Source organism: Aulonocara sp. 'chitande type north' Nkhata Bay, linkage group LG15 (assembly GCF_057382095.1).
Source record: "Aulonocara sp. 'chitande type north' Nkhata Bay isolate Kocher_YH1m ecotype deep benthic linkage group LG15, A_spYH_male_GT1.1, whole genome shotgun sequence".
NCBI lineage: Eukaryota > Metazoa > Chordata > Actinopteri > Cichliformes > Cichlidae > Aulonocara > Aulonocara sp. 'chitande type north' Nkhata Bay.
Genome location: NC_141358.1, coordinates 4,543,230 through 4,571,216, shown reverse-complemented (window position 1 = coordinate 4,571,216; position 27,987 = coordinate 4,543,230). Strand labels below are relative to the sequence as shown.

Sequence of the window (27,987 nt, the reverse complement as noted above, 5' to 3'; positions counted from 1 at the left end):
CATAGGAGCAGTAAAAGTGTAAGAACAAAGAGAGGTAAGTGCAGTTTTAGTGTGTGTGTGTGTGTGTGTGTGTGTGTGAGAGAGGTGGTGGAAAGTCAGCTGCAGTCGCAAACTAATTCCAGCTTCCTGCTTTTCCATTGGGTGAGTGTAGCTATATTCACCTTACAGAAAGTAGCGGTCTCAGAACTGGTGTGTGTGTGTGTGTGTGTGTGTGTGTGTGTGTGTGTGTGTGTGTGTGTGTGTGTAATTTTATTTTAGACTGTGTGAATTTTGTAAGCTGTGCAAACGGCATATTAAAAGCCAAAGATGTGGAACCAAACACTGAGCAGGTGGTTCGGGCTAGGTGGAAGAACTGGTGGAAACATTATTAGCTCCTGATCTGACTCAGTGACCGTCTCAATTCTGGTTGCCCATTCCACATTTAAAGAAAATGTTCTGACGCAGCAGAAAGAGTTGGTCCCTAAAAGTACCACAGGCACCCAATCGATGACATGAAATGATCAGTATTCTGATGTTTGTGCGTACTACAACATCACAATTTAACAGAGCAATTCCAGACCAACCAAAAGGGAGAATAAGTGATGGTACGGTCACACTAGGAATGGTTGGAGACGGTGCGTTCAATCAACTTTTGGTCTCATTACCTGTGAAATGGTTTCTTTGAAGATAGGGACCGGGTCTGCAGTCAGCTGCCATCTTCAAAGTGACTTTGGTTGGTTGTTAGTTTGCGATTGAATGGGGTCAAATTAGCAATTGAATGAAATCAGTTTGTGATAATACAGAGATTAACTCGGTTACATTTGTAAAAATTTCTAATTTGTTCCTTTACATGCACAAAAATTCACAATTTTCCCCAAAAACACAAATTTAGATTATTACTTGATTCAGTGCCTAGCATGAACCTCATAGCTGTAAAACAGAAATGTAGAAATTCCTCCACAAATAGTTATTTAGTTGCTGCAGACGGTGATCTGACTGCAGATCAAATACTATGTTTAAATCAGGATGTAATAAGAATAGATTCCTATTACCAGAGTTAGCAAACAATATACATGTGTCGCTTAAATAGAAGCACAGATCTGTGTTGAACTACTCATTCACATTTTTTTCTCAATAGAGACTGTAACACACTCGGGGAAAGTATAAAAGTAACAAGTTGTTCTTCAGAACACATTTCTAACAGCTAGTTTTGCTAAGATAACTCAGGTCATATCAATATCATAATAAAATAATATTAATTCAAGGGAAAAGTCAGCTTGAGCATTTTTTAAATCTAGAACACAAGCAGGGAAAAACAAAGGGAATGAAAAAATAACAGCTCTAATGTTTTCTACATTGTAGATTGATGACTTTGACACTTAAACTGAAAAAGCAAAGCCAGGAGTTTAAAATGGGATTCAGGAGGTGTGGTGGTGCAGCGTGGGGAAAAGAGTGAGTCAAAAATAAGTCACAATACTTTCTACTGTGAGAGAAAGTGGTCTTTGCGTACAGGCTGCAATCAGCTGACCTTTGGGGGTGCTTTCTGTGGCTTTAGCCAACTAAATGTAATAATATAAAAGCATGTTACATAGGCTTTCATGGCTAATCTCCAGCCCCTTGACACTAGAAAGCTGGTACAAAGGTGGAAATCAGTGAGGAAATCTAATCGGCATCATCAGCTTAAACTTAATTTGATGTCTGCTACCCTTGATGTAACCTAACACTGACCATGAACACCACAGCCACTCTGCACCAAACCAACAGCTCTGCAAACTAACCAGTGTAGCCGCCACTAAATCTCCAGTTTATGAAATGTCACTGAGCACACTTTACCTTTAAAAAGACTCCTTCCTCTCCTGTCCTGTCTTTGCCACACCTTTCATTATCTCTGAGTGAAGTTATCTTTCTTTTCTCTCCCTGAGAAATGCAGCAGTTGCACCTTGAGCTAGCAAACACACTGTGTGACTAACTGCACACAGACAGTTTGTGTGTTTGTTGATATTTGTTGAGCTGTTAGAATTGTTGCATTTGAAATTACTCGTTACTCCCTTTACGATCACGCCTGTTCTGTTGTGCATGCTAGATGCTGAAGTACTGCAACCGCAATTTAGCCTTAAATGATGCAAAATTCAGTAGCAAAGTATTTGCCTGTTGCAAAGAGACGCACCTCAGACGGATTGGGCTCATCGGCACAGACAGACTGTCCGTTTTTATGAATTAGATGGTAGTTATTTGCAAACCTTCACCAATCTGTCTGAGAGTGACTGCAGTCAGTCTCAGTTGTGATTGTTTGGAGACTGGTTGCCTAGTGGGAGGCAACCAATCACACACAAGTTCAGGGTGTTGCACCTCTGGGCAAACCAGCTGGTCTTTGCAACTACTTGCAATTGGTTGCTGAATGTGAAAAAAATTTAGTGCTGTTACCGGGCTATTTTTAATCTACTGTGACTCATCCACGAGATAATCACTTTGCCTCAAGTAGCTTTTTTTTTTCTTTTTTAATTCATTTTACAATACTTAATGCAGATCATTTGACCCACATTTTATGACAATGCGCAGTGGGAAGTTTAAAAAAAAAAGAAAGAAGTGGGCTGGGTGAGTGAGACGCCTCATGTGCCTCTGTAGTAATGCAGAGCTCTTTGTGGTCAGCTAATTAAAATTAAATTATGTGAACTGATTGCAGCAGAGATTGTGCTTCGGTTCGGTCTGTTGTCAGCACTGTCAGCAGGGCAGGAAGAATGCAGCTTTGTTTCTGATCTTACTCTGTGGGGAGTTTCAGTCTCTGAATATTGTTCTTATAGGATATAATATGGGTTTCAGTTTGGTCCAGTGATCATTTACAGAAAATTCTTTACCAAAACAAAAAAGAGAAATTTTAGTTTAGCCTTTTTTTTTTTTTCAGTTTACATTTCTATTTTATAGCAAACAGTAGAGCAATCTGCTCACATTCGCCAGCACAACAGCTTGTTGTAGTAACCGTGAAAAGCTGAAGGACTGTTTAACCGAGGCAGAAGGAAGTGGAAGGGTGAGAGGCAGGATGCTGCTCAGGAAAGACGCTGTCAATATGTTCCACTTGTCTTAATGAACATTTTCTTTAAATTTTATTTTAATTTCGTCTTCACGAGGAAGCAGCCCAGTCTTTTGTTATTAAAGCTGTACACCCTCTAAGTGTTTTAACTGCCCGTTTTATTTATTTTTTGAATAAAATGCCGAAGTTTACGGTACCCATTACCTACAGAGCAGTGCGACCATAAACGACAGCTCGTAGCGAGGTGATAGTAAACAAGTACACAAGTGTAAAGAGCAAATATAATGTACAGCTTCTAAAAAACGATGACTTGTTACTGTGTTGCGTTTCACCTCTGAGTTAGTCACATAACCAGCCTCTCTCTGTAGTTTGTGCACACGTTGAAACTGTTACCAGGTTTGGGGTGTTGAATTTCAGAGCTCACATATTTTAGCTCCTTACACCGATAGGCCATTTTATCCAGGAAGTGCTGCTGCAGATGCACATTACTCATTTTATTGTCACTTCTACAAATTGTTTCGGGCTTAGGTTTAGCCGAGACAATGGAATTTGTTAAACATTTATTAGGCCTGTGATTATTAGTGAAAGGTCGCTCCATCTACCTGTATATTTCACCCTCCTGAATCAATGTACACTTTGACAGTTGTCCAGTTGTACATAAATGCTAATCAATGCTATATGTCATTGGGTAGTGTTATAGGTTGGTTGGGAACTTCCATTTAGCTCATACATTTGTCTCCATTTGTTCTTCCATTAATCTCCCTTTACTGTAACCCATCCAGCTACTGGCTAGCCAAAGCAGATGAGATGCCCCATTACTTATTTAGCACCACTTTAAAGGGGACCCAAGTCAATTGAGAAGCCGCTCTCGTTTACGGTAACAACATTTGCCAAGCAGACTCAAACATAGCAGGAAAAAGATAAGATAAGATAAGATAAGATAGAACTTTATTAATCCCTCGGGTGGGTTCCTCTGGGAAATTCGACTTCCAAAAAAAGCACAGCAACGACCAAAGTTACAGTTACAGAACTGTTATATATATATACACACACACACACACACACACACACACACACACACACACACACACACACACACACACACACACACACACACACATATAAATACAGAGACAAATATAAATAAAATATACAAAGGGGATAAATAGAATAAATAGGAATAAAAATAAAAATACAAGTGAATTGCACATTTCAAGTATTGAGTCTATTGCACTGTTGACTATTTACAAAAAGTATTGCACAAGGTATTGTACAGTGAGGTGCAGAGGCACTACAGCTTAGTTGTTCCCCCCTCCTTTGTCCTCCTGTTTCCCCTCCCTCTCCCCTCCAGAGAGGAGTTAAACAGTCTGATGGCGTGTGGGACAAAGGAGTTTTTAAGTCTGTTAGTTCTTGTCTTGGGGAGAAGCAACCTGTCACTGAACAGACTCTTCTGGTTGTTTATGGCCGTGTGCAGAGGATGCCCAGCATTGTCCATAATGTCCATCAGTTTCTTTAATGTCCTTTTCTCTGCCACTGTCACCAGAGTGTCCAGCTTCATGCCGACCACAGATGGGATTGAACGAGATGGAATCAAGTCAATAAAAAAACATGGTGGACGATGTGCCCTGTGGTCAGATAGTTGAGTGAAGGTCAACATGCCGGGACATTCTGTAATCTGGTGGCTCTCTGGACGGTGACAGGCAGATAGTGGTGGGAAAGTATCAATATCGCCCTTAAGCGATATAACCAGAAAAAGAGAGTGATAGTTCTTCCCCGAGTAATGAAATTTTTTCTGACCCTCTTGTATTATAGTACATCCTTGTTCTGGGGAAGGCAAGTTTTGATGCATTGGGAGCTCATGTGAAAAGACATACGATAAGGGGGGGCGGGGGGTTGTGGGAGAGAGAGGACACGTTCGCTTGAGCAGCTCCAGCTTTCCTTTGTGTCTGTGTGAGTGTTTGCGGATGGGCCAGCGTGGACACTTTACCCAACCTAATCATGATTCCCTTCTTTTATCTGGGTGCAGACCAACTGTCCAGGTCCATACATCACAGACCCCCCCACCCCTAACTCCCACTGTCTTGTCTTCTCTCTGCCTTCTTCCATGCTATATATTGCCGTGTATCACCCACTGACACTCCGGCAACATATTAAAAAGAGGGATAGTGGCTGCTCCCTGTTATTGCCAGGAAAGTGATTTATCATGGGGCCACATTCCCACCATATTGATTGAAGGACGTGTGTGTTTGTTCCACCTTTTCCCCATCACTCTGGGCTTTCTAATTTTCCTTTTCTGTCATTGCCTGTTCTTCTTCACTTCTTCTCTGTTTCCTCTACTCTTTTTATCTCACCTCACTTCCACTATCTGTGATGTTACCCAACAACTTCATCAGTGCTCTCTCGCTCCCTCTCAACTATAGAGCCATATATAATTAGTTTTACACACTTATGAACGTGTCAGGTTGAAGAGTATTTCTATCAGTTTTGCCCAAACCGAAATGGCTTAGCCCTGAAATTTTACACAGACATCAATAGTCCCAGAGGATGAATGCTAATAAGCTTCACCTAATGGTGTTGGGTGAAATTTGTCCACCACTTTTGGCTTTGAGGTTCCATCCTGCATATTTACTGAGTTTCGTTTTGTTTTTTGGTAATTCTTTAACCAAATGTGACATGTCTGAAACTTAGCTGTATTGTCCTTAGCTCTATTTTATCTTTAATGCTAACAGGGGAAAATTAGCCTGCTATGTTGCTCAGTATTAGCATGTTAGCATGCTGACTTTTAGCTCAAGGTACTATTGACCTAGGGTTGCCAACCGTCCCTTAAAAAACGGAATCGTCCCGTATTTCGAAACAAAAGTACACGTCCCGTATTGAGCTAATAAGGGACGCACTTTGTCCCGTAATACAGTGAGAATCAAAAGTAGTCTATAACTTTTAATGGAATTAACGCTTTGTTGGAAAACAAAATTCCCAGCCCCTCTCCTGCTTTGTGACCAATGAGCTGACAGCACACTTATGAAAATTCGAGTATGACAATTCATATTACCGCTTATCTCATTGGTCGAGGAAAGGTCGCTTACGGAGAAAATACAGGAAGACAACAGATGACCACAACAAGAAGCATGGCCAACAGGGAAACAAACGCCGACACTGCGGTGCAAGTCTCGGACGTCAGTACACCTAAAGCTGGACATACACTGGGCGATTTTCAAACTGCACGATTGACTCGCAGGGGTTATAAGTTTGTAGGTCACGATGCAGGGTCTCACACTATACCGCCCGATGCTCTGATGCGACCTGAGTGCTCACACTGTGCCTCCATAAAATGAAGGTTATAACAGAAAATCTGTCGCTCGCTCTCTCTGTCTTTCACTCACACAGACACGCACACCACCATCAACTTTGCTAAATTGCTAATGAAAAACATTGATCGCTGTGATTGAGCAGCAGAGTAAATCCAACTATTTTCACGGTTGTTGTGGTCGTGATAATTTTGTGATGCCACATCGAAAAGGCTCGGATGAGCTTTCCAAAGTTCTACAAGTTGTGCCTCCATCGCCTGTGTCCAGATCACACGCTGCACAGCCGTGCTGCACCGTCTTTTTCACCGGCGGTTACGTGTTTGCGCGTGAGCAGTGTGAGCAGCTGCGGTGACACCCTCACGAGCGATTGATGATCGGGAGCTGCTCGAGGTGTTAATCGCTTCTCGTTACCCCACGTATACTGCACGATGCACGATGAAGGCCAAAATTGGGCCGATCACCAAATCGGTCGCATGACTCAAAAATCGGCTCAAAATGGGCCAAAAATCGCACAGTGTAAGCCCAGCATTAGAGCAGCAATGTTTGTTCCCTCAGAGAAAGAAAAATAGGCTGTAAAAGTACAGGGAGGAATGGGAAAAGGAAAACACCTGGCTGGAAAAGTGCACGATAACACCTTTAAAGCGCACTGCACTGTGTGCCGGCGCACTTTTTCCATAGGCATGCTTCTAGTGGTGGGCACATGAAGAACATGAGGGGCATGAAAGCTCGGGGAACCCTTAACCAATTTCTTGTCCACCAGGCCACGGCAGAAGCAGATATGGTATGTAAACACTGTTTGTTGTTTAAACCCTCTGGTTAAGGTTAATATGGGCATGTGCAGTGAATATCAGCGCTATGTGGCCAGAAGTGTGATAATATAATTTATTTTGTGTAATAAACAACTGCAAGGATAGATGATTACAACAAATAGATGACTAATACATAAAATTAATACATAGATGAATAATGATGATGAGTTATGATGCGTAATCATGGGAACAAGTGGGTTTACAAACAGGAGCAGCTGATTAGCATCAGAAAAGCTGAAATAATACCTCAACTGAAGCCAATTGTACTAAATGCACTATATGTGCACTGTTACAAGAATGATTTTGTTCTATTGTTTTCTATTAATTTATATAATTTTAAGTTAAGCAGGACAGAGTTCTTTTAAAGAAAGATTTACTTATATTCTCAAAAGTTAAGCATGACAGGCTTCTGTTTAAGAAAGAGACCTGTTTTACTGTGTTAATGTTGTCATTTTGAGCTAAAAATAAATGGCTAAATGATCATTTGTTTCCCATATGGTCATATCACAAAGAATATGCATCTGCTTAAATCAAATTCAAGTCAAATGGTTAAAAAATAATTTCACACACAAAAAAAAGAGCTACCACACTTTGCCCGGCCCTGGCCACGAGGTGTCCCTTATTTATTTTTCAGGGAGTTGGCAACCCTATATTGACCTTAGTGTTAGCTCACAACGCTGCTAGCATATCGTATTGTGTACAACTCGTGACAGAGGAGTTGATTTTATTTATTTTGTGGTTCAGGAAGTAAAGTTTGCCTATGAAATGAAGTGGTTGGTTTGATCCCTGGCTCCACCATCATATATATATATGTCGAAGTATCTCTGATAATGAAGCCTGAGTTGCCCCCAAAACATCCATGAGAGTGCAAGTGTGTATGAATGTTAAGTTAAAAGTAAGAAAACACTGAATGCATTTAATGCACTGAATTGCGTAGAAAAGCACTATAAATGTAGCGGCCCATTTTATCAAACTATTTGTGAGATCTTAGGATTTAATACACATAAAATACGTGCCATTTTTTGGACTTATCTACTCTTAATGCAGTCGTTCACACTAACCACATAATTTTGCAGCATTTATTTATTTTTGGATCAAGCGTTCGTGATACAGCTTCAAATCCTGGATCAAACCACGAAATTCCACCTAGAACCACTATTCTCCTCCTTTTTCAATCTTTAAGTCAAAACAGCATCAGACAAAAGCAGTGCTTCATCTTTTTGCTTAAAAAGTTGCTGTGTTGATTAATTCTTATAAAAACCTTTCCAATTAAATTTTGCCCAATTATTAGTCTGTGAAAAGTTTTGTTTTCATCAAGTTTAATTGAAGTTGAGCTTGTCTCTCAGCTGACCATTCGCCCCTCTCTCATCTTTTTTGGGCTTGTCGAGCCAAAGGAAAACGTTCATGAATGTAATCTCAGTCGAAGTACGTTACAGAGTTTCCATTCCCCAAAGCAAAGGCTCCTCACTAAATCCGGGCATTGTTTGACTTCCATCCAACCTCTGCTGTCAGTGTGACACGGGTATAAAACTGTACAGCGATAGAACACATTCCCCAAATCCCTTCCTTTCCTACAGTATACGTTCTCTTTATCTTTGCCTCACTTCCTTTTTTTCATCATGGTCATTTCAGTGGCCTCTCTGTTTGTTCATTCCACTTGCCTAGGCTGTCTCCCAGGCCATTAATCTACACCGCTTCAACCGCTCCTCTGGGCCAGACCAGGCTGTGGCGCCACTCACCATGTGCTCTGAAAGGCTACTGTGTTCATACAGATATGAAACGATAGACAGAGACAGAGAATGGCTTTTAGAGAGAGCACCTAGAGACATGAGATAAGTGGAGAGAAAGGGAAACATACGAGCAGCAAAGAAGATACTTGCCTCTTTTTCACTTTTCATGTCATCTAAGACAGAAGTGAAAAAATCATGTATTTGAGACCAGAGATGATGTTGCCTCGAACAACTGCACTGAGATTACCGTTGGGTCTGCCCTTTGGAAAAGGTTGAGATTTGAGGAGATTAATATGCTGTTGGATAACGCGGGGTGGTGGTGGGGAGGGATTTGTTGCTCGCCTGGAGCCGGTCTGGACAGGCAGCGGCCGTCAGCGGTGATGAGGGAGTCGAGCAGATGGCCCGGCTTAATCAGAGAGTGCTGTCCTGAGTGTACATTTGCGTATACCTGGGTTTCAGATGATGCGTGTGTGACTTATAGTGAGAGAAGTTTTGTGCTCGTCTTGCATTCATAAGTCTATCTGCACTGATACGTGTGTCTGCGTTTAATAGGTAAGAGCAACGAAGACATGAAACACACTTGGCGGTAAATACTGCTAGCCTTGATTTCTCTGTCATTAATCATCATAGAAAGTATTGGAGCTGACTGGGTTGGGAATTTGTTGCTCAGCACATCTGAACTCTGTTTTGCTTCAGCTTTAATGTAATTGACTCTCTAAGAAGGAAACATCAGCCTTTGATTTATTAGATATTCCCCCGTACGCTTACATTTGGACTTGAATCTATAAAAGGCCCCGTTTATGCTGCTAAATAAACAGAACAACTCAATAATCTAAACCTGTCTCCGAACATTAATCTTTGCATGCGTTCACATTTTCAGCAAACTGGGTCCATCCGCTTTCGATGCCATTACTGCAATTAGACAAATTAGCATGTAATTACATGCGCTCCGAAAACACTGCTGTTTCATTTCACTCTTTTTGTGGGTTTTTCCAGAGTGAAGTTTGACTGAGGCCATGTCCAAACTAATATGTTTTCATTTTAAAACTTATTTAAAATCCATTTATTTATTTATTTGAGAACTCTGGAGTTGCATTTTGATTTGAACTGGCAGAAAAAGAGACTTTTTTTGGAAATGGTGTTGCAGGCACCCTCATTCGACTGCTAATTGAGTCTGTCATGCAATGGGGCGGTGTGGTGGTGCGGTGGTTAGCACTGTTGCCTCATAGCAAGAAGGTCCTGGGTTTGAATCCACAGTTTGCATGCTGTCCTCCACCAGTTCAAAGATACAGAGTTTGGTTCACTAGTGATTCTAATTTGTGCCCTGCTTTGAGCTCCAGCACAACCATTACAATTGGATAAGTGGATGAAAATCTCCATGGCTTTCATGTGACAAAAGTCTAGTCATTTATTAAAGGGAACAAGGAATTTGCAGGTGCCTCTGACCCTTATCTGTATTAGCAGTTGTCATGGAGTTGAATATTGGGCACTAGGGTTGGGCGATTGGACGAATATATTGACTTTCGATGACAAGCTGAGCCCCTCGGCGATCGTTTTTACACGGGCGATTTATTTATTTGTTTGCCCATGAGTTTGCTAATAATGACGGAGCTAATAGAAGCAGTCAGCTGAAAGAAACTAGCACTGTTTTAACAGCACCCTCTTTCTTCTGCGAGCAAATGCCCCCTCCTCAGAGTGCGCCCAAATGCCTGTTGGTGGAGCTGCAGAAGCTGCTGATAGTCGCATACTCAGTCGGATGGTGGACATGTACATGCTCATGCAAGTTAGCTGTGTTTAACTACTTTGCTTGCAGTATATGTCTGCACAAGCGGCACACCGCCTTGGTTACATCCTCAGGTTTACCAGTTTCATCTGGTTTAAAGCCAGAAAGATCACAAATTGGTGACTTTTTTAGTGCTGTCAGCTTTATCGTGCCATCATCACGACTAACGCGATTAATAATGAACCCATCTGGAGTCAAAATCCCTAAAATGTTAATGCGTTAATGCTGATAGCCTTAATTTTTGGGGGAAAGTTCGTCCATGTTTGGACTTCTTCTGTGTTGTAAACACGCAAATCAGTCCGTGCATGATTACATTGCTCCGCCCATCAAAAAGTCTGCGCATGGGTGAATATATCTCCCATCATTGATTATTGGACTGACGATTGTCGGTTGGAAAATTTTTACATATCGCCCAACCCTGTTAGACACACATATTGGATCCCGACTGTCCATGAATGGTGTTCTGAATCAGTGATTGAGATATATATATATATATATATATATATATATATATATATATATATATATATATATGGAGCCTCAGTGTCTGCTTCTCCACTTCTGAACAGTACACCACGTTCTCACCAGGGAGCTGGATGGTACAACCACATTGTTAATGTCATCTAGGGTGGAAAGCAAGCCAGCATAACAGCAGAGCATCAATCAGCCAAAGAACCTGGGCTCGAATTCCTGGAAATCACCAAAAAGAGAAAAAACAAAATGACTACAGTTCAGCAGGGACGGGTCCAAGTAAGGACGGAATTCAGTGTTCGGTGTAATTTGGGAAGTTGTAGAACAGTATGTCACGTTCAGTGGCTCATGGACAGCATTTGTTGGAGGCAGTGTTAGTTATTCATTTTCCTCTTTCCGCAGACAGTCTGTGGATTCAACCCAGTGGGTTTCCCTGTCATAAACAAGCTTTCTTTACCACTGTCCGTGCCATCAGGGACTAAAGTTTAAAGAAGGAAAATGGTGGCTGTGTAAGATGTCATTTCCTGCTCGTTGCCTCTAGAAAAGAGGCTTAACGAGAACAATTTAACGAAGGCTTTTTAATAAATTTCCTCTAAGGAAAAGTACGTTCTGGTGGCATTTGTTGGATTATTTACAGTAACGTGTAGTAACTGACATGCACAGCGACAGTATTAATCTTTTTATTTCTTTATGATTTGCTCTTCAGCGTCTAGATGCTCTGCGTTTACGGGATCAACCACCTGGAGGGGGTCACTGGAACACAACTTGCTCAAGGAAACGCCGCTTGTGCACGAGGAGGATCAAAGCCGAGGCCCTCCACTCTGAGGATGACCTCGGTTACCGCTTAGCCACGCAAAAGTCAATAACGCGCGCTCGTGTAAGCGATGGGAAGAGCGAAATATGGAGCCATTGATGCTTCACGGCGGGGTCAAGATAGTATCCAGCCCCGAAGCATCTGTATGGTAATGATGGGAAGAGTAAAATCGAAAACGCGAGGCGTCGCCATGGTGACAGAGGTGATGTCATGATCCCAGCTGCCGGCGAACTCTCTGTAGCTGAGGGTGCAGCCGCATATCCGCGGGGCCAGTCGGCTTACAAACTACTCCATTGTAAATCATTGTCACAGGAGCCACTCCTCTCGCTCTCCTCCACATTGTCTCCTATCTCTTGCTCTCGTTTAATTCTCTTGGCCTCTTTTTTCACTCTCTTATTGCTGGCCTGTCTCTCTTATTGATGTCTATATCTCTTGATCTCCCCTCCTTGGCCGTGCACTCTAAGCTGGTGGTGTTGAAAGAGATGGATGCTCACTGCCCTCAGTAATCTCCGCAGCAGCCATTTAGATAATTAAGTCACTGTTCCTTCACTTGGCTCTCCATGTCCCGCTTCCAAAGCTGACCTACACACTCGCACACACAGACACACAACATCACACGCATGTTACAGTAGCTCCAGTAATGCCGCAGCCTAAAGACCCGCGCGTGTGTTTATGTGTGTAAATGCGCGCGTAGCCGTGTGCGGCGTCAGCCGGGAGAGCTGTTTGTTTTGATGGCGTTGTTGGTTTTTGTTTAGAGAACAGAGAAACACGCGAAAAGGATGCGACGGGGAGAGAGAACAGGCGACAGCTGCCACGGGCCACAGAGGATACACCCGGAACGCGCACACAAATACAAACACAGCGCGTGATTGGCGTCTGGAAATTCACCGCTCACGCACCAAGTAGAAAAAACAAAACCGAAAAAACAGCACGTAGGAAGGAAGCGTGCACGCTTGCCTCGGGGTTTTTCTCCAGCTCCGTGTCTTGCTGTTGTGATAATGTGGCGCTTTGTTGAAAGTCGGTGTTTTAATTAACTGAGCGCCGGCGCGCAGTGGTGGAGGTAGCAGCTTTCTCTCTGTTTGGGCTAATCATCACGCCCGGGCCGCCGACAGTCATACACCGTCGGGGTGTTTCTAACTCAAGTCGGCTGCACTATTTCCGCGGTCGTGCACAGAAGAGCGACTCTCGTGCTGTTTTCATCATGCACAAGCAAAAAACACACCCCCTGTACTCAGACCTCAGCAAACAAGCAGCTTAGAAAACCTTGCATCACACAAAACACACACATGCATTGCACACGCACTCATGCAGCTCCCCCTCTATTTTTTTTTTTCTTTCCACGTCGCTAGAAACTTTTACTTATTAATGCTCTGCTAAAAGAATTGTGCTGATGCACACGGAGAGGGTAATTTGCTGTCAGTGGTGTCGGCATATGCAATATTTCTTAATCTCAAGAAAAAATAACCCTTGGCCCCCACTTCCTTTTTATTTCTCTTCCTTTTTATTTCTCTTCAGGTGCCTAATGCACCTGATCCCAATTTTTTTTTATCCGCCTTGAATGATTTGGCCTTTGCTTGCATGCTTTATCAAACAGGAGATGATCAGAAAGTGTCTGTCTCAGACAAAATGAGGCAGTGTGTGCATGTCACCCACCAGTATTTCATCCATCAAGGTGTCAGATTAATATACAAAGTGCCATCTCTCACTATCGTCTCTGAACCTGCGTGGAAATCCTAATAGGCAGATGAGATAAGGAAATGTGAGGTGCTGGATTCAGATTAGTTCCCGGTCTTGCTCGGAGTGACTGGTGATTACCTCGTGGTTTGGGTTTATTTTCCTGCCAAAGACTGTAGCGGCAGCTGTTTAAGTAACACCCGGCCTATATGCCTCTAATTTGCTCAAACCGAAGCTATTTTTGGTTTCTATGATGCTTAAGCTGGTGGGTTCTGTTATGAGAAGCCCTGCAATTTTTTTTTTTCTTTTTTATGATGTGCTGCTGCCTGTGTGGTGTCTCTGGATTCCACTCAGACCACTAATGAGGTGTGCGAACAGTAGCAAAGTACTAATTCCCCTCAAACCACTGGGATTAATTCAACCTACTAATGCTAAGAATCAATCCCAACAATAGGCTTGTAGGTTTCCACTGTAGCTACATTTGTCTTTTCCTCTCATTTCTAAAGATGGCCCTTTCCTCACCTCTCTCTACATCCCCCCATAACTCACCTCCACACTTACAATGTTCAAGCACATGAAATACACACTCAACCTAATTGTTCCTTTCCTGTGTTTGCCTTTCCTCTGGGTTCTGCTCTGTTGTTCCAGCGGGTTTTTTTTCCACCTCTTCTCCTGGAACATCAATTAGATTTTCTCCTGTTCGCGTCCTTAAGAAGGAAAGCTAAAAATACCCAGGAAGCCCTCTTTCTTTCCCGGCAATTCAGTTTGCTTCATCAAGGTGGGAAAAAAGACAAAAAAATGCTGGAAAGAAAAATTCTCTCCCACCAAGAACGTATTAACTCTCTCCCATCCAATTTAGGTTGTAGCACATTGCCTAATTAATAAGGCTTGTGCGGGAATGCTTTTATAGGCAGGTGTGTGTGTAATGGCAGCGAAACATCCAATTTAAGACAGCGCTGTATCTTCATCATCAGGCGTGACTCATCATCTGGGACGGACTCTAGCTGTGAAGGAGAATTTTAAAGGCCCGAGACTCTGGCTCACTGCGCTTCGGGCTATTCCTGTACCAACAGTCTCCCCCATTATTTAAATATCAGGGCGAATACCTCCGTCGTCCTGGAGGGACTGTCAGCACATTTCTGATTGCTGTGTATGCGGCGTGTGTGTGTGCACCTGCGGTAGTTACTCTATACTCGGTGCATGTCTCCCACAGGGCCGCTCATTTACAGCAATATCTTGTCCTCATAAAGTTACAGCATGCCATCTATCCCCAGCCCTCGTTTGTACCATCCAGCCTCGCTGATGGACGGGCCGATCATTAGCGCAGCCTCGTGAGTCTAGCACGTGGCTGTTTGTGCGCGAGCACGGTGAAAGCTGGGCTGTCACTGGGTCAATAGAAATAAACACTACTACAGATTGGAAACGGAGCCCTCACTCTTGGGGAGTATCTGTAGCAGGAGGAACTGCTGGGTGGTATTAAACACAGGGCAGAATGTGCTAGCAAAGCAAACATCACACCCCAGAACAGACGTATGACACACCACCCGCCCCACTCCACCCTGATCTCCATCCTTAACACCCTTCTCTCTATTTCAGGCTGCGTGTCGCGCTCGCACACACTCACAAGCGCACGCGCGCTTTACTGCTGTTATATCTCGTTTGCTCTCTCTCTCTCGCACACTGTCTGGCTGTCTCTCCGTCGTCGCTGCGTTCTGTCCATCTGTTACGCTGCCTCTTTCCTCACGTCTATCTGTGGCTCCCCGCTCATTCCCACATGGCTTTGTTAACGCGGTTCTGTCACGCGCACCCCAACATGCTGTGTGCCGCCTCGGAGTGACAGATGCTGCTCTAAAGGGTGTGTGTCTCACATTCCCAACCTGCCAGACAACTTTTTTTTTTTTTTGTTTCCCCCCCCAAACCGTTGCTGCTTAAGAATCTAAAGTTGTCGTAAACTCCTCGTTTCGCAGGGGAATCTAATCTGATCTCTGTATCTGTACATGTGGAGCTGGCTGAAATTTGGGTTCTGATTCATCAATATTTCTTTTATTGCCTCTTTTTTTGCGGGGGGAAAAGTAGCGCCCAGCCACCAACACACTGCAGCTTGACAGCCTTACACTCAACGATGTGACAACACAACGGAGAATCCGAGTCAGTCAGCTCATTAGGCTCGATTCCTGACATAGTAATTGTGTTACTTTCTCGAGTCCCTTTGCTCTCGCTGGAAACCAAAGCATTTTTGTTGCTATTTGGGCTTCCAGACGATTAGTAATTGTACTAATTTTTGTTTTTTTCTCATCTTACAGAAGAGATCATGAGCTGTTTTTAGTCAGAAAACAGCATTTGGTGTGGGAAACTGATACCCTCAGGTTAGATTATTAACATGCTGGCAGGATTGCAGGAGCTGAAGAGCCTCATTAATTGCTGTAGGGTATGACTGAAGTGCTGTCATTATATCTTATGAACTTTAAAAAATAAAAGCCCTTAGATTGACTTTAAACACGTGAGCCTCACAGCAAAGGTTATCAGCCCTCCTCTTGAATCGGCGTCACCTCGTCCAGAGTTTGACAGTGACTTCATTGGATGTGAAAGAAAATGGGCAAATCTTCATTGGCACCATCTCCCCAGAGCGGAGCGGTGCAGAGCCGAGTGTCATTGGAGATGTGATGCATTCAAGTGTTTATCTGGTCTGGCAGAGTCCACAGGTGTGTTGGGTGTTGGTTTCCACGAGGACCTCTGAGAGCGACATTTCCTTTATCGCCTTCTCGTACTTAACCTAAAAAAAAAAGGACAAAACACACACAGAGCACGCACTCTCTCAACGTGGGCTCGCACGCACATGCAGACTTTCAAGCAGTGGCAGAAACGTAGCCGTGGAGGGAATTTAAGTCTCTGTAATTAGTAGCTTAAATCCTTCTGTTCACCGAGGACCATAAATGTAGTGGGATTTGTCTCGGTGACACTCGTTCTGCGGGGATCTGTTGCCAGCCTCCAGTTCCACAGTACATACTGACATGCATAGTGCCAGGATGACAGGAATTCACTTAGAGGATTGTGCAGATATTGAAATGTAGAGCCAAGAATCTGAAAATGCCACTTGGGTGAGTGATAGAATGGGAAGCATTGTGATGAGAGAGTCTCCTCTAGAAAACAACAGAAGCGTTTGTCGTGTGTATGAGGCGCTCGATGATGCTAAGCTGGATGTTTGCGTTCGCTATCTAAAGTAAGAAAGGAAATGTGGAGCACGCAGACCTCTGATTAGGAGCCGTGATGTTATATGAGACATGAGAAAATAGCAGCTTTGCATACTGTTTATACAAAACGGAGCTAACCCTTTAATTGTTCTGCACTTGTTCTGTTGTGCAGAAGCCCCCTCATGAGCAATGCTGTCAGTCATGAAGAACTGCATTTGTTTCATAGTGACTAATTCTTTTCTGTATCTCGAGTTCTACATTTAACCTTTTCTAATTAATCAGCTCGCAGGCGCTGTTGCTTCATTGTGTTTTTCATTCTCTTGTGCCTTTACACAGACATATTAGCGTTATATTGAGTATTTTCAGTCATTTTAACATCAAAATGCACATGCAAAAAATCACATTAGTACAGCTGTTTATAACATGGTTTTAAATTTGTTTGAATTGTATTTACATCAAAACATTAATTATAACACTGCCTGGGATTGGACTGCAAGGACCTCTGACTGCCGCTTCTACAATGCACCAAACCTTACAGCCCCTCTTGTAGCTCTTTCAGGCTAGCTCCAACCAGGCCCCTGCCCCAGGGCCCGTCAGCCCTGCCCCTGGGTACGGTTGTGTCTCTTGAGTTTTTATTTCCTCATAAGGGTTTTCTGTGTAGAGCTACTCTATATCAAAAGGAGCCAATTTAGGTGGTTTGGGCATCTGACTAGCATGGTGGGCATGTTCCCAGGGCAGATCCAGGACAAACTGGAAAGATTACATCTCTGGCCTGGGAATGTCTCTGGAAGAGAGGAAGGAGGTGGTCGGGGTTGGCAAGTTCTGGCCGTCTGTGGTTAGACTGCTGCCTCCACAACAGATCCAGTAAGCAACAGAGGACGGATGGATACTTGAATTAGTACAAATGTTCTTACAGAAGTTATTTTGACTTTGTCATCAATTTGTTTTCACCTTATTTAAAATACGGAATTCAGTGGATAACCTTACATTCTCATCACGTTACTCATTTTTACCCATTTTTTGATTTGACATTCATATGATTTGAAAGCTGTGAAATACTTGAGCTATTTTATGTGTTTAAAACCTTAACCCTTCACCCTGAAGTGCATGTCTTGTTTCCTCAGCCTTGGCTACAAATAACTCAGAAGTGCCAGATCAAAATATTCCATCAGACAAACTATTTTTTGCATTTCTCTTAACAGGACTAATTTTGAAAAACAACATTTTTTTTTATTGAAATGGGCACTGGATAATCCCCACAGCGCTCCAGAAGGTATTTGAATAACTTTGTTCATGTTTTGAATTTTAGCCGTTAGCGAGAAATAGAAGACGGCAAAGGAGGCGACTTTGCTTGTTTCATTCCTCTATCCTGTGATGTGTGGTGCTACCCTAGTGAGGTTTGTTCCACAGAGCTTGCTAGTGTGAGCACATGCAAACTTGTTCAATGCCTTTTCTTTAATCAAATGGATTGATTTGTTCTCAAGTGCACCGATGTCCTAAGAGGTTTACCGGGAGACAAAGCACACTCTGTTTTCCAGTGAATCACCGTCTAGACTAGATAGCACACTGGATGCACAATAGCATGTCTTCACTTCACATCTGAAACGCGCTGAAATTGTGAAAGCAAATGCACTCTTGCCCTCAATTCTGACTTTTGTGGAGATAATGTCCCTTTTTTTCTGCTTTTTCTTCCACTCCACTTCCACTCATGTGGAGGAATTTTTCTAACTGCCCTCTTATTTCTTTGCTGAGGTGTGGAGCTCGGGAGATAAGAGAATATTACCTGGCTCTAACTCTGCCATTGTTCCACTGGCCTAGAATCTTGTTAGTCTCTCTGTACATATTTTTAGAGATAATTCGAGCTTATTCTATTGGAAAATTTGAGGTTATTAAAAGGGGTTACTATGGAGAAGGAGTAAGGTTATTGCAGAGAGAGTGAGAAGAGAGCGTGAGAGAGTTGTCCCGAAGCGTTCGGTTGCTCCGTCTGACTCTGTCGCCACGGATCAGCTTGCTGTGTTTGCACAGAGTAGACCTTGTATTAGAGAGGGGAATGAAATGAACTGAGGATTGAGAGAGGTGGGTGTATATATAACATAAGAAAATACAGACGATAAAAACACAAAGGAAGAAAGAGAATTGTAGTGGATAAATAAATGGATGGTCACAGCAGCTAAAGTTACAGTAGGGCAGGTGCTCCCACCGCAGGCTGCTTGGTGTATCGCTTCCATCAAAGCTTTGTAGAGAACCTTTCATTTGCAGCTTCCTCGTAGACTCTTATACTGCACGGCTGGGCTTAAACACATTCAGTTGTAGTATATGCTGCTTTTGTACACTAGTGCGCACACACAGAGATACTCACAGAGAAGCCGGCATTTCAAGGCGTTCCCTCCTCTGTGAGGCTAAGAAGCAGCATGACAGACCCCAGCGTGCAGAATACAGACTTATCATCCGCTGTCATTCTCTCCTTGCAGACCAGGGGATTTTGCATGGGGCTCGCTGAACCTGGTGTGAGCTTGTTATATATTTATTTCATCTGTTATCAAGGGCTTTGAGAAGCATACCGTGCCTTTGGTGAGGTTGAGTACAATGCACTAGAAACCCATCAGTGATGGATTTCACTGCTCAGATCCCGTACCACTTTGATTTATGACATAATAGAAGAGTGATACGCTGCTCCTGCTGCACAATAGCGCCGTGCTCCATTCTTATGTAATTCCAGCTTGCTGTCACCTCTTAGCCTATCGCAGCTAGGGATGGGTATTGTTTAGGTTTTTATCCGAGACCAGTACCAAACCGGTACTTTTGAAACTGTGCCGGTGCTTAAACGGTGCTCGAACTGGTGCTTAAAGAATGTAGAACACAAACTTTGTCCAAAAACCTCTTATGTTTAGCTGTTTTTTTGTAAAAAGATAACAATGTTAGCCTTTTCTGCAGCTATAGGGCATATATGGCATCACTCTTGGCTGGAAGCAGTGCTTAAACAATGGAAAAAACACAAACTTTGTCCAAAAACCTCTCATGTTTAGCTGTTTTCCACTTTTCCTTTGGTCATTTTAGCCTTTTTGGCCAGGGTGAAGGGAGTATCTGGCATCAAACAAGAAGACAGCCGCATGTAGCTACGACGGTGTTTGCTAGTTCACCTTACATGCATTAATTTAATAACGTGGTTAGCCTACTCAACGTAAATTACACACGAACAACATGAAGCTACTCACGCAGAGAAGAACGGCTGCTGCTGCCATCATCATCCGTCATCATTTCTGCTACATTGGCAGGGCTAGGGGCCAGGACTCTCCTCTTTGGGTTTTTGGGGGATGCTGCTAACTCCGGGTCTGATAACAGGCAACCCACGCACAGTAGATGTGCACGGTGTGAGGTCTCGCAGCAAGCTATCAAATACGGTGCATTTCTCGGCTTTTAAAGAAACGCTATGCGTCGCCAGGTGTTTCATCAGATTCGAGGAGTTACCTCCTTTGCACAGTATCAGCTTAAAGCACTTGTTGCAGGCTGCTGAGTTTGCATCTTTTGCTGTGGAATACAGCCAGACTTTAGACCGCTTCGCTTTGGGCGTTTTTTTAATCTGTAGCTCTGCTCTAAAAGAACGTACGTGGGCCCGCTTACTATGCTCGCAAAGGTAAAATGATTGGCTGGAATCCAAAGTGTATGACATCTCAGGAAACAAAAAAGCACCGAAATGTGCGCTGCTTTTCGGTCTGGTTACTACCGTTTATGTCACCGGATACCGGCACCCATCCCTAATCGCAGCCTGCTGTGCTTGAAAAAGGGAGAACCCTCCAATGCACTTCAAGGGCAATCTGATTGAATTAACCAGCCATTAGATGTATGAGATGAGCTGTAATTGGGGTGTGGGGGTGACGCGGGTATTTATCTATTTAGATGAATGAGTTTTGACCGCAAGGTCGTGTTACTGCTCACGCTGCCCTCAGGACAACTTGAACTGAGCGTGTACCTGCTTGCGTCTGGCTCAGCCATTTTGTTTGAACCTGTCGTCGCCGTGCCTAGACGCCTCGCATAACACATTTGGCTCCTTATGGTTTGGCACTGATGGTGTTTTTTATAGAGCTGCTCAGCGGCGCTCATTTCTCTCGCTCTTGTCGCAGCCCTCGTTAATGACTGGGAGAATAGGAATTAGAGGCAACAAATGAACCGCAGTGTATTCGCGTCAGTCAGGTGCGCTGGGAGCAGATGCTGTGAGCATTTACACCTTCATGTCAACATGTTTTCTCCTTAATTTACTGACTGACTGTTTCACTCTGTTCTTTGTTTTTTCCCAGAAACTTTTATTCTATTCGTGTCTGTATCGCTCGCTGCCGCTTGCACGTCGTGGTTGAAATGACCTTTACCCTCTTCCCGTTTCACACAGGCCTGCCCCTGTTGTTCCCTCTGAGAGGAAGAGGAAGTGATGTCACGCCACCACCATCGCTTTGAGAGGGACTACCGGGCACCCTGGGAGCGGAGAGACATCCGTCCTTCTGGCCTTCACAATGGAGGAGCCAATCATAGCTGTGCCTCTGCCGTTGTCAACGGCAACAACCGTCCGGGGCTCCTTCCCCTCCCAGTCATCCCCTCCCTTCTTCCAACTCCAGTTACAGTTGCCGTGACAACATCGAGCAGCGACTTAGTGGTCAAGCGAGGCATCTCGGCAGCAGGATCGGTGGCTCCGGCATCAGCCAAGGTAAGAGGCTCACCCAAATGGATGCTGGGACACCTGCTTCCCTCTGACTCCTCTTGGACAGCTCTCGATCTCTTTTACTGCTCTGTCAGGCTTTCTTTCCTCTCACTGTGTCAACTTTTCAATCTGTGATGACTCCCCAACTGGATGTAATATCTAACTTTTTCCATGCTTTTGAGACTCTTCTGCTTTCTTCTCTCGCTCTGTGTGTCTTCCAGTTCTTCCCTCCCACTTTTTTTCCCAAACATTTCTGCACTGGCACGCCTGTCTTCATGGTTCAACTGTCTCAGCTCCTCAAACCCCCTCTGTTGTTTCTCTCTGCAGCCTCTTTTGCTCTTTACCTTTATCCCTCACTCCACTCTTGCCAAACCATTTTCCTTCCATCTTCATTTTCTCTCTCTGCCAAATTGCTGGCTTGTCCTGCTTTTGCCTCCTTTGTCATTTTTTTCTTACATTATTTAAATGATCTCTGACAGCTGACTCAGATGGGTTCTGCTTTCAGGTGATGATTTGTAGTGTGCTAGAAACAAGCAAACAAAGGGAGCCATATTATTATATACCATATCAGTATATATTGATCTTGTAGGTCATTGATTCCCCAGTGTCCCAGGCGATATTTCTGCATTAACCAGTGGGAAAGATTTAGCTTAGTTGTTACAAATAATAAATTAAGTGGACCCGAACAGGTTTGCATAGAAGCATTAACGGATAATTAAAATTAATGTACGAGCAGTACAAAGCAGCATCTAAAAAGAATGCATAGATATATTTTGTTAGTTACTTTAATACATTGTATAAATTAATTTTCTTTGCAAAAATTATAACTGATAGTTCACACAGTAGTCAGCAAAATTAGTAAAAGGTAATTTTTTTGGCTTGCAGTTGAATTGCAAGGTACCATCATGGATTAACAATTAATATTGTTAGCCAAATATAATAGATACACACCTGTTATGGTAGTCAGGTAAAAATATGAACATAAAGTTGTGTTAAGAGTTTTTTTGAAGAATTTTCAAATCTCATGTTTTAGTACTGAAGAAGCCTCTCTGATCAGAGGTTACTATTTTTTACTAAAAAATAGTAACAAAGTAATATTTGTTACTAAATTTACTAAGATCACATCTTAGTAAATTTCCTAGTTAACAATATGTGTTAAAAGCTGAAATTGTTAGCTGTTACCTATCTAGCAGTTAATGCATATTGTGGATAGCAATTTAACAGCAGTTAACAATAGAAATTGTTAGCCAGCTAGCTAAACAGCTAATGTGGCTATAAAGCAAAGTTATGAATATAACACTGTAAATTATTTTGAAAAAGTATGACTAGCAATTATATTGCTAGATAACAGTATGGGTTAACAGATGAAATTGTTGTCTAACTCAGCGGTCCCCAACCCCCGGGCCTCGGACCGGTACCGGCCCGTGAGTCGTTTGGTACCGGGCCGCGAGAGTTGAGGCTCAGTGAAATGTATGGTTTTCAGGGTTTTTAATCGGTTTTCAGCGTTATTTTGTTATCGTTTTTATCGTTAACTTGGTTTTCCTTGGTCTTTTCACGTGTGTTATGAATAAATTTTCTTTTTTTCGGTACTGGTACTAGTTTTATTTTGTTGTATTTATCCGCGACACCTTAAAGGCCGGTCCATGAAAATATTGTCGGGCATAAACCGGTCCGTGGCGCAAAAAAGGTTGGGGACCGCTGGTCTAACTAACCAATTAATAAACAGTTGAAATGGTGTAGACAGGTGATGTAAAAGTGAGGCTAGCAGTTAAACTGTTTGCAAACAGTATGGAGCGGTTAGCGTGTATCAAAAAAGTAGCCTAGCATGCCAGAGTGTTAGCTAAATATTAGGGGTGCAACGATACTCGTATCGATATTGAACCGTTCGATACAGTGCTTTCAGTCCGGTACGCATATGTATCGAACAATACAAAATTGTTAATTTATTTTATCTTTTTTTTTTTTTTTTTTTTTTTTTTTTTATCAACTTTTCTTCTGACGATGATGTCTGTGTTGAGAACTTAGTGGATCTGCGTTCGACTACTCCGCCTAGGCTGCACTGTCGAGCGCAGATCCACTGAGCGCAGCACAAGCTAGCAAGACAGAAGCTAAGCTCGTTGCAACATGGCAAATTGAACCTCCCCCACCCTCATTCAGATCTGGCCTTTGGAACTATTTTGGTCTTCATGTGAAGTATGACCCTGAAGGTAAGCGCGTCATGGACAAAAGTAAAACAGTATGTCAGATGTGCCACACAATGCTCAATTACATGGGTGGGAACTACTGCCAGTTTGCTCGTTAACGTGTTGACGCCGTCCAGCCCCACGCACGGGCGATCCGTGGTAGCTCGTTAACGGAGATTTGCCGTGTTGTGGCAATAACCTCATTTCAGATTAACGCTGACAGCACTAGTGGGAACACAACGAATATGACTGCACGTTTACGCCGACACCATCCTAGTGCAAAGACAAGTGGAAGCAGACAAAAACAACAAGCATGCATGCTACAAACTTTACCCGAGTCATTTAGACAGCCGTTAGCACAGGATTCTCCTTATGGGGACCTGATATGTTTAATATGCTGCTGAGAATATAGCCCAGAAGAAGCGTATAGTATAGCTTTTATTTTGGAAAGAGACATTTCTCTGTAATAAACTCTGTTTTCCAAATGAGTGATTTCTCGATCAGATAGATTAATTTTTTTCTTACTCTGTTGTTTCAGCAACATTAAATTTAAAAACTACTTTTGAGTTAAAATATATATTTATAATTTTAATAAATGACAAATTAAAAAAGCATGAACATTTTTTTGTATCGAAAAAATATTGAACCGTGACACCAAAGTGTCGAACCGAACCGTGAATTTTGTGTATCATTGCACCCCTACTAAATATATTAAGTAAATTGGCCAATAAGCATAATAAAATAAGTGGATCTTAAGGGAAGTAAGTTAAAAATATCCAGCTAATAGTTAATTAAAAATTGTGGAGAAATATTTAGCTGAAATGAAATTCATTAGAACCAGTGTTGAAGACAAAGGAGTTCAAGTGTAACAAGGCTGTTGAGGTAGATCAGAAGCAAAAGATGGTGAACTGCCGTCAAAGATTAAAAGCAATCTCTTCTCGCTCCATTGTGACCATGATATTTAATCCAAACTGTATTATAAAGCTATTTTTTTAAGGCCTCAAGTGACTTAGGTGCATTCATTCCTGATTTGATTATACGTTGTATTTGTGTTTAGAAAATAACTGCAGCTTGAAAGTGTCTTGAGTGGTATAGTCAAGAGCTGTAGTTTGTGTTTTCCACCCCTTCGTCTTGGGATTTGCTAGCAAGCTGGCTGTCAGCAACGTGTGAAGAGAGAGGCCTTTACCAAAAAGGAGTTAGACATTTTAGCCTCTCCCCAGCCTCCGCTTCCATGGATACCATTCATCTTCTCTCTACATTCCTCCTCACTGTCAGATCATTTTCTTTAACTTGGACTTCTTGGTCTCTTGCTCTTGGTGGAATCTGCTCTGTAAGAGCAGAGGTAAGCAATGCTCTGGTAATTTAGCCCACAAGTGCACATCATTAGATTCCCCACTGAATACACTGACCACAGACGCAGTGAATCTGCTTTGGCACCGCATCGGCCCTTCCTTTTGTGCAGCTGAATAATTACATACATTCAGACAAAGTCTCGCCAACTCCCACCGTGGCTGTTGTCATCATTCAATGGCTGCCATAGCAATTAACTACTTTGCATTGCATCTGAGTGCACACTTGTTTAAACATACAGCGTATGGGGGAGTGCGTGCACGAGTGCGAGCGTGTGCGCGCACAGCAACAACTGTGTGGTTATTTCCCAAGATGCCAATCTTATTCAGGGACTTACTTTGCTTTGGTTTGCTCCTGACAGTCCTTTGTAATGTAGGCAGTAGAGACCAGCACAGTTTAGAAAAGCAAATACATAGTCTGGGTTCTGCTTTAATAGTGGCCTACAAAAGATACCAGAAGCCTTAAGAACTGGCCAACACTGTGGGAGCCTGTCTCTCTATCTTCTTCCTGGCTGCATACTGTCCTCACTTGATCTCTGTCATCTTTGATCAAAGCTGTTGGCGGTCACAAAGAGTCTGATGGACGGCTGTAGCTCGCTCTCCACGGGACCCGTGTCCCTGCTCTGTCCACATATACACTAAAAAGCTAGTGGACTATATTGATTTCCACTGGTCCGATGTACATGTGCACGTGTATATGTGCAGGTGTACATATGCGTGTAGGGTAAATGCTGACATTCGAAAAGGGCCATCTGGCTGCATTGTCCATGTAAAGCTAACCACATGGAACGATGAACCGTTGCTAATCTAGACCTATGCTCTGTTATCCCTTTAATTATTTTTTTTTACTTAATTTAACGTGCATTTTGTGCTGCTGTCACAGATGTTGAATTGGATGTAATTATCAAACAGAGCCATTGTGTCTCCGGCTGATGAACAGTATCGTGAATGTCAGGGAAAAGCTCAGTTTCACTCAGCATGCTAGTCGTTTTTCCAAAGCATTTTTTCCTTAGAATATCAATGAGAGTCAATTTACTAGGTAATAACTAAACAGACATCGTAGCATCTGAGCAGGTCGAGGCAAGAGCTGAGGCCTGGTGCCTGTCAGGAATATTACTGTAGGCTCACACAGCAAGGCCAAATTCCATAAAACTTGGTGGAGAGGTGGAGCACGGGTAAAGGAAGTACTCGTCAGATTTTGGTGCGAATTCTGAACGCTTGCCTTAAACTAGCAAAAAGGTGCAATGGCCTTGGTGGAGGTTGTGCTCCGACTTTGTGTTATTTACTCATCATTTAAAAAACAGCACCTTTTCTGGCATATCTGTGGACGGGTATATGTGTGCCACCAGTACAACCAATGTTTTCTTAAAGCCAACTGCATATTAAAAGAGGGACATCTAATATTTGGTTACATGGGGATCAAAGGAGTATGTGTACATGTCCTAAATCATTTAGTGTGTGATGCTCAGTTCTGGATGAGACTTCCTTGCTTCACTATTCTGTTTAATTGAACGTAATTGCATCGAAGTTGCGGAGCGCTTGAAGTTCCAACCAGAACATATTAGCTGGACAAGCTGTCTGAGCTAAACATTTGCATAAGGGACATCCTTAAAAGGCACATGCTGTGCCGTTTTATTAATCTCATCTTTTACATTGCGTTAAGTCACACGCTTAACGGAAATACTATCGTCCAGCTGCTTTTGCCTGGGGACAATTAAGCAATGCTTATGCAAACAGCATAGTCGCACGTCCTCACTATTGACATAAAAAGAGAGAGGTGACATTACTTTGCACAGTTTATAAAGCTGAAGACGCATCGCTGGCTTCAATAATGAGTTAAAAAGAGTTTCACACTTCTTCTGTGTGATCCACATAAGGGGTGTGCTTTTAAAAATGTGTAGATGGATGGATTTGTATATGTGTTAATGCTTTAATGCTGCGGCTAAACGTTTGCACTTTCATGTTACAACCTGTTATTAAGGTTAGCGAGGATTTTATAGACTTTATATGTGCACTAAAGCTGGAATTTTTTATCTCCTAACACATTACTCAGAAATTATCTTCCCACAGATAGGCTGCTGAAACATATGGATTTTGCTGCATGGACTAATCCCTTACTGTGAAATTTTTAATCCGTCCTTCCCTGATATTTAACAGTAGTGGTAGCTGGAATTTCTTCACCAGCCCTCGTATAACCCAAATGCAGCAGACACAACTAGTACAGCAAGAGCATGGTGATAAACTGAACGATTCACTGGCAGAGCACCGATGATGTTGGATAAGATGGACAAGATGACCGCTGTTTTGCAGCCTGTCTGGGGTCCACTTTTATAAATTTTAAATGTGTCCAAAATCAGAAAAAAATCCAAGAGTCTCACATCAGTACAGCCTTTATATCGATCAAGGGACCGCCAAAAATACATCATTATCATTTGCTTGAAGGTTTATGTTGATGGACGGCATCACTGGCATTTTGATTTCGCTCTGTTTACATCTCATTCGTTTCTCTGTTGAAAATGTTTCTTGATGAGATTTTGGTTTCTGATCTTTCGAGCAGTCTCGAACCGTGATTGCTATTTGTTTAGCCTGTAGCCATCTCATTAGTTTAATGTTGTTGCACTCAGTAGGTAAGTAATCTTGTGTTATTCTGGTCAGATAGCTGTTGTAGGAAGGTGCAAAACGCAGAGAGTCTCTAGCTAAAGTCCAATATGAATTATTTAAAGACAATCTGTGGAGGTTATGCTTTGTATTTTGTAGCGTCTCAAAAAAAAGTGTAAAAAAATCTGGGTAGCAGCGATTTGCAGTAAATAGAAGACGTATAGTTTGGTATCAGCCAACAGTTTGATCTTGAACTTGATATTTGCATTAAAAGTGTTGCTTCAGCAATGATTTGATCCAAGATAAGCATCTCAAAGGGGGAAAAAAACCCCAAAAAAACAAAAGCAAAACGAAAAACCCTCGAAGCGCTGACAGCAACAATC

The 27,987-nt window shown here is 42.7% G+C and overlaps 1 protein-coding gene across 7 annotated transcripts in view; it reads left to right on the top strand.

Moving 5' to 3' along the window:
* The window catches only part of klhl29 (kelch-like family member 29), a 275,561-nt gene that overhangs the window by 88,572 nt on the left and 159,002 nt on the right, over positions 1-27,987 (top strand). For all 7 annotated transcript variants that reach the window (XM_086263032.1, XM_086263031.1, XM_086263029.1 and 4 more), the window contains one exon: positions 21,169-21,480. In XM_086263032.1, the coding sequence (XP_086119158.1) occupies positions 21,208-21,480 (273 nt within the window). In that variant the 5' untranslated portion in view covers positions 21,169-21,207. The remainder of the gene's footprint in view (positions 1-21,168; positions 21,481-27,987) is intronic.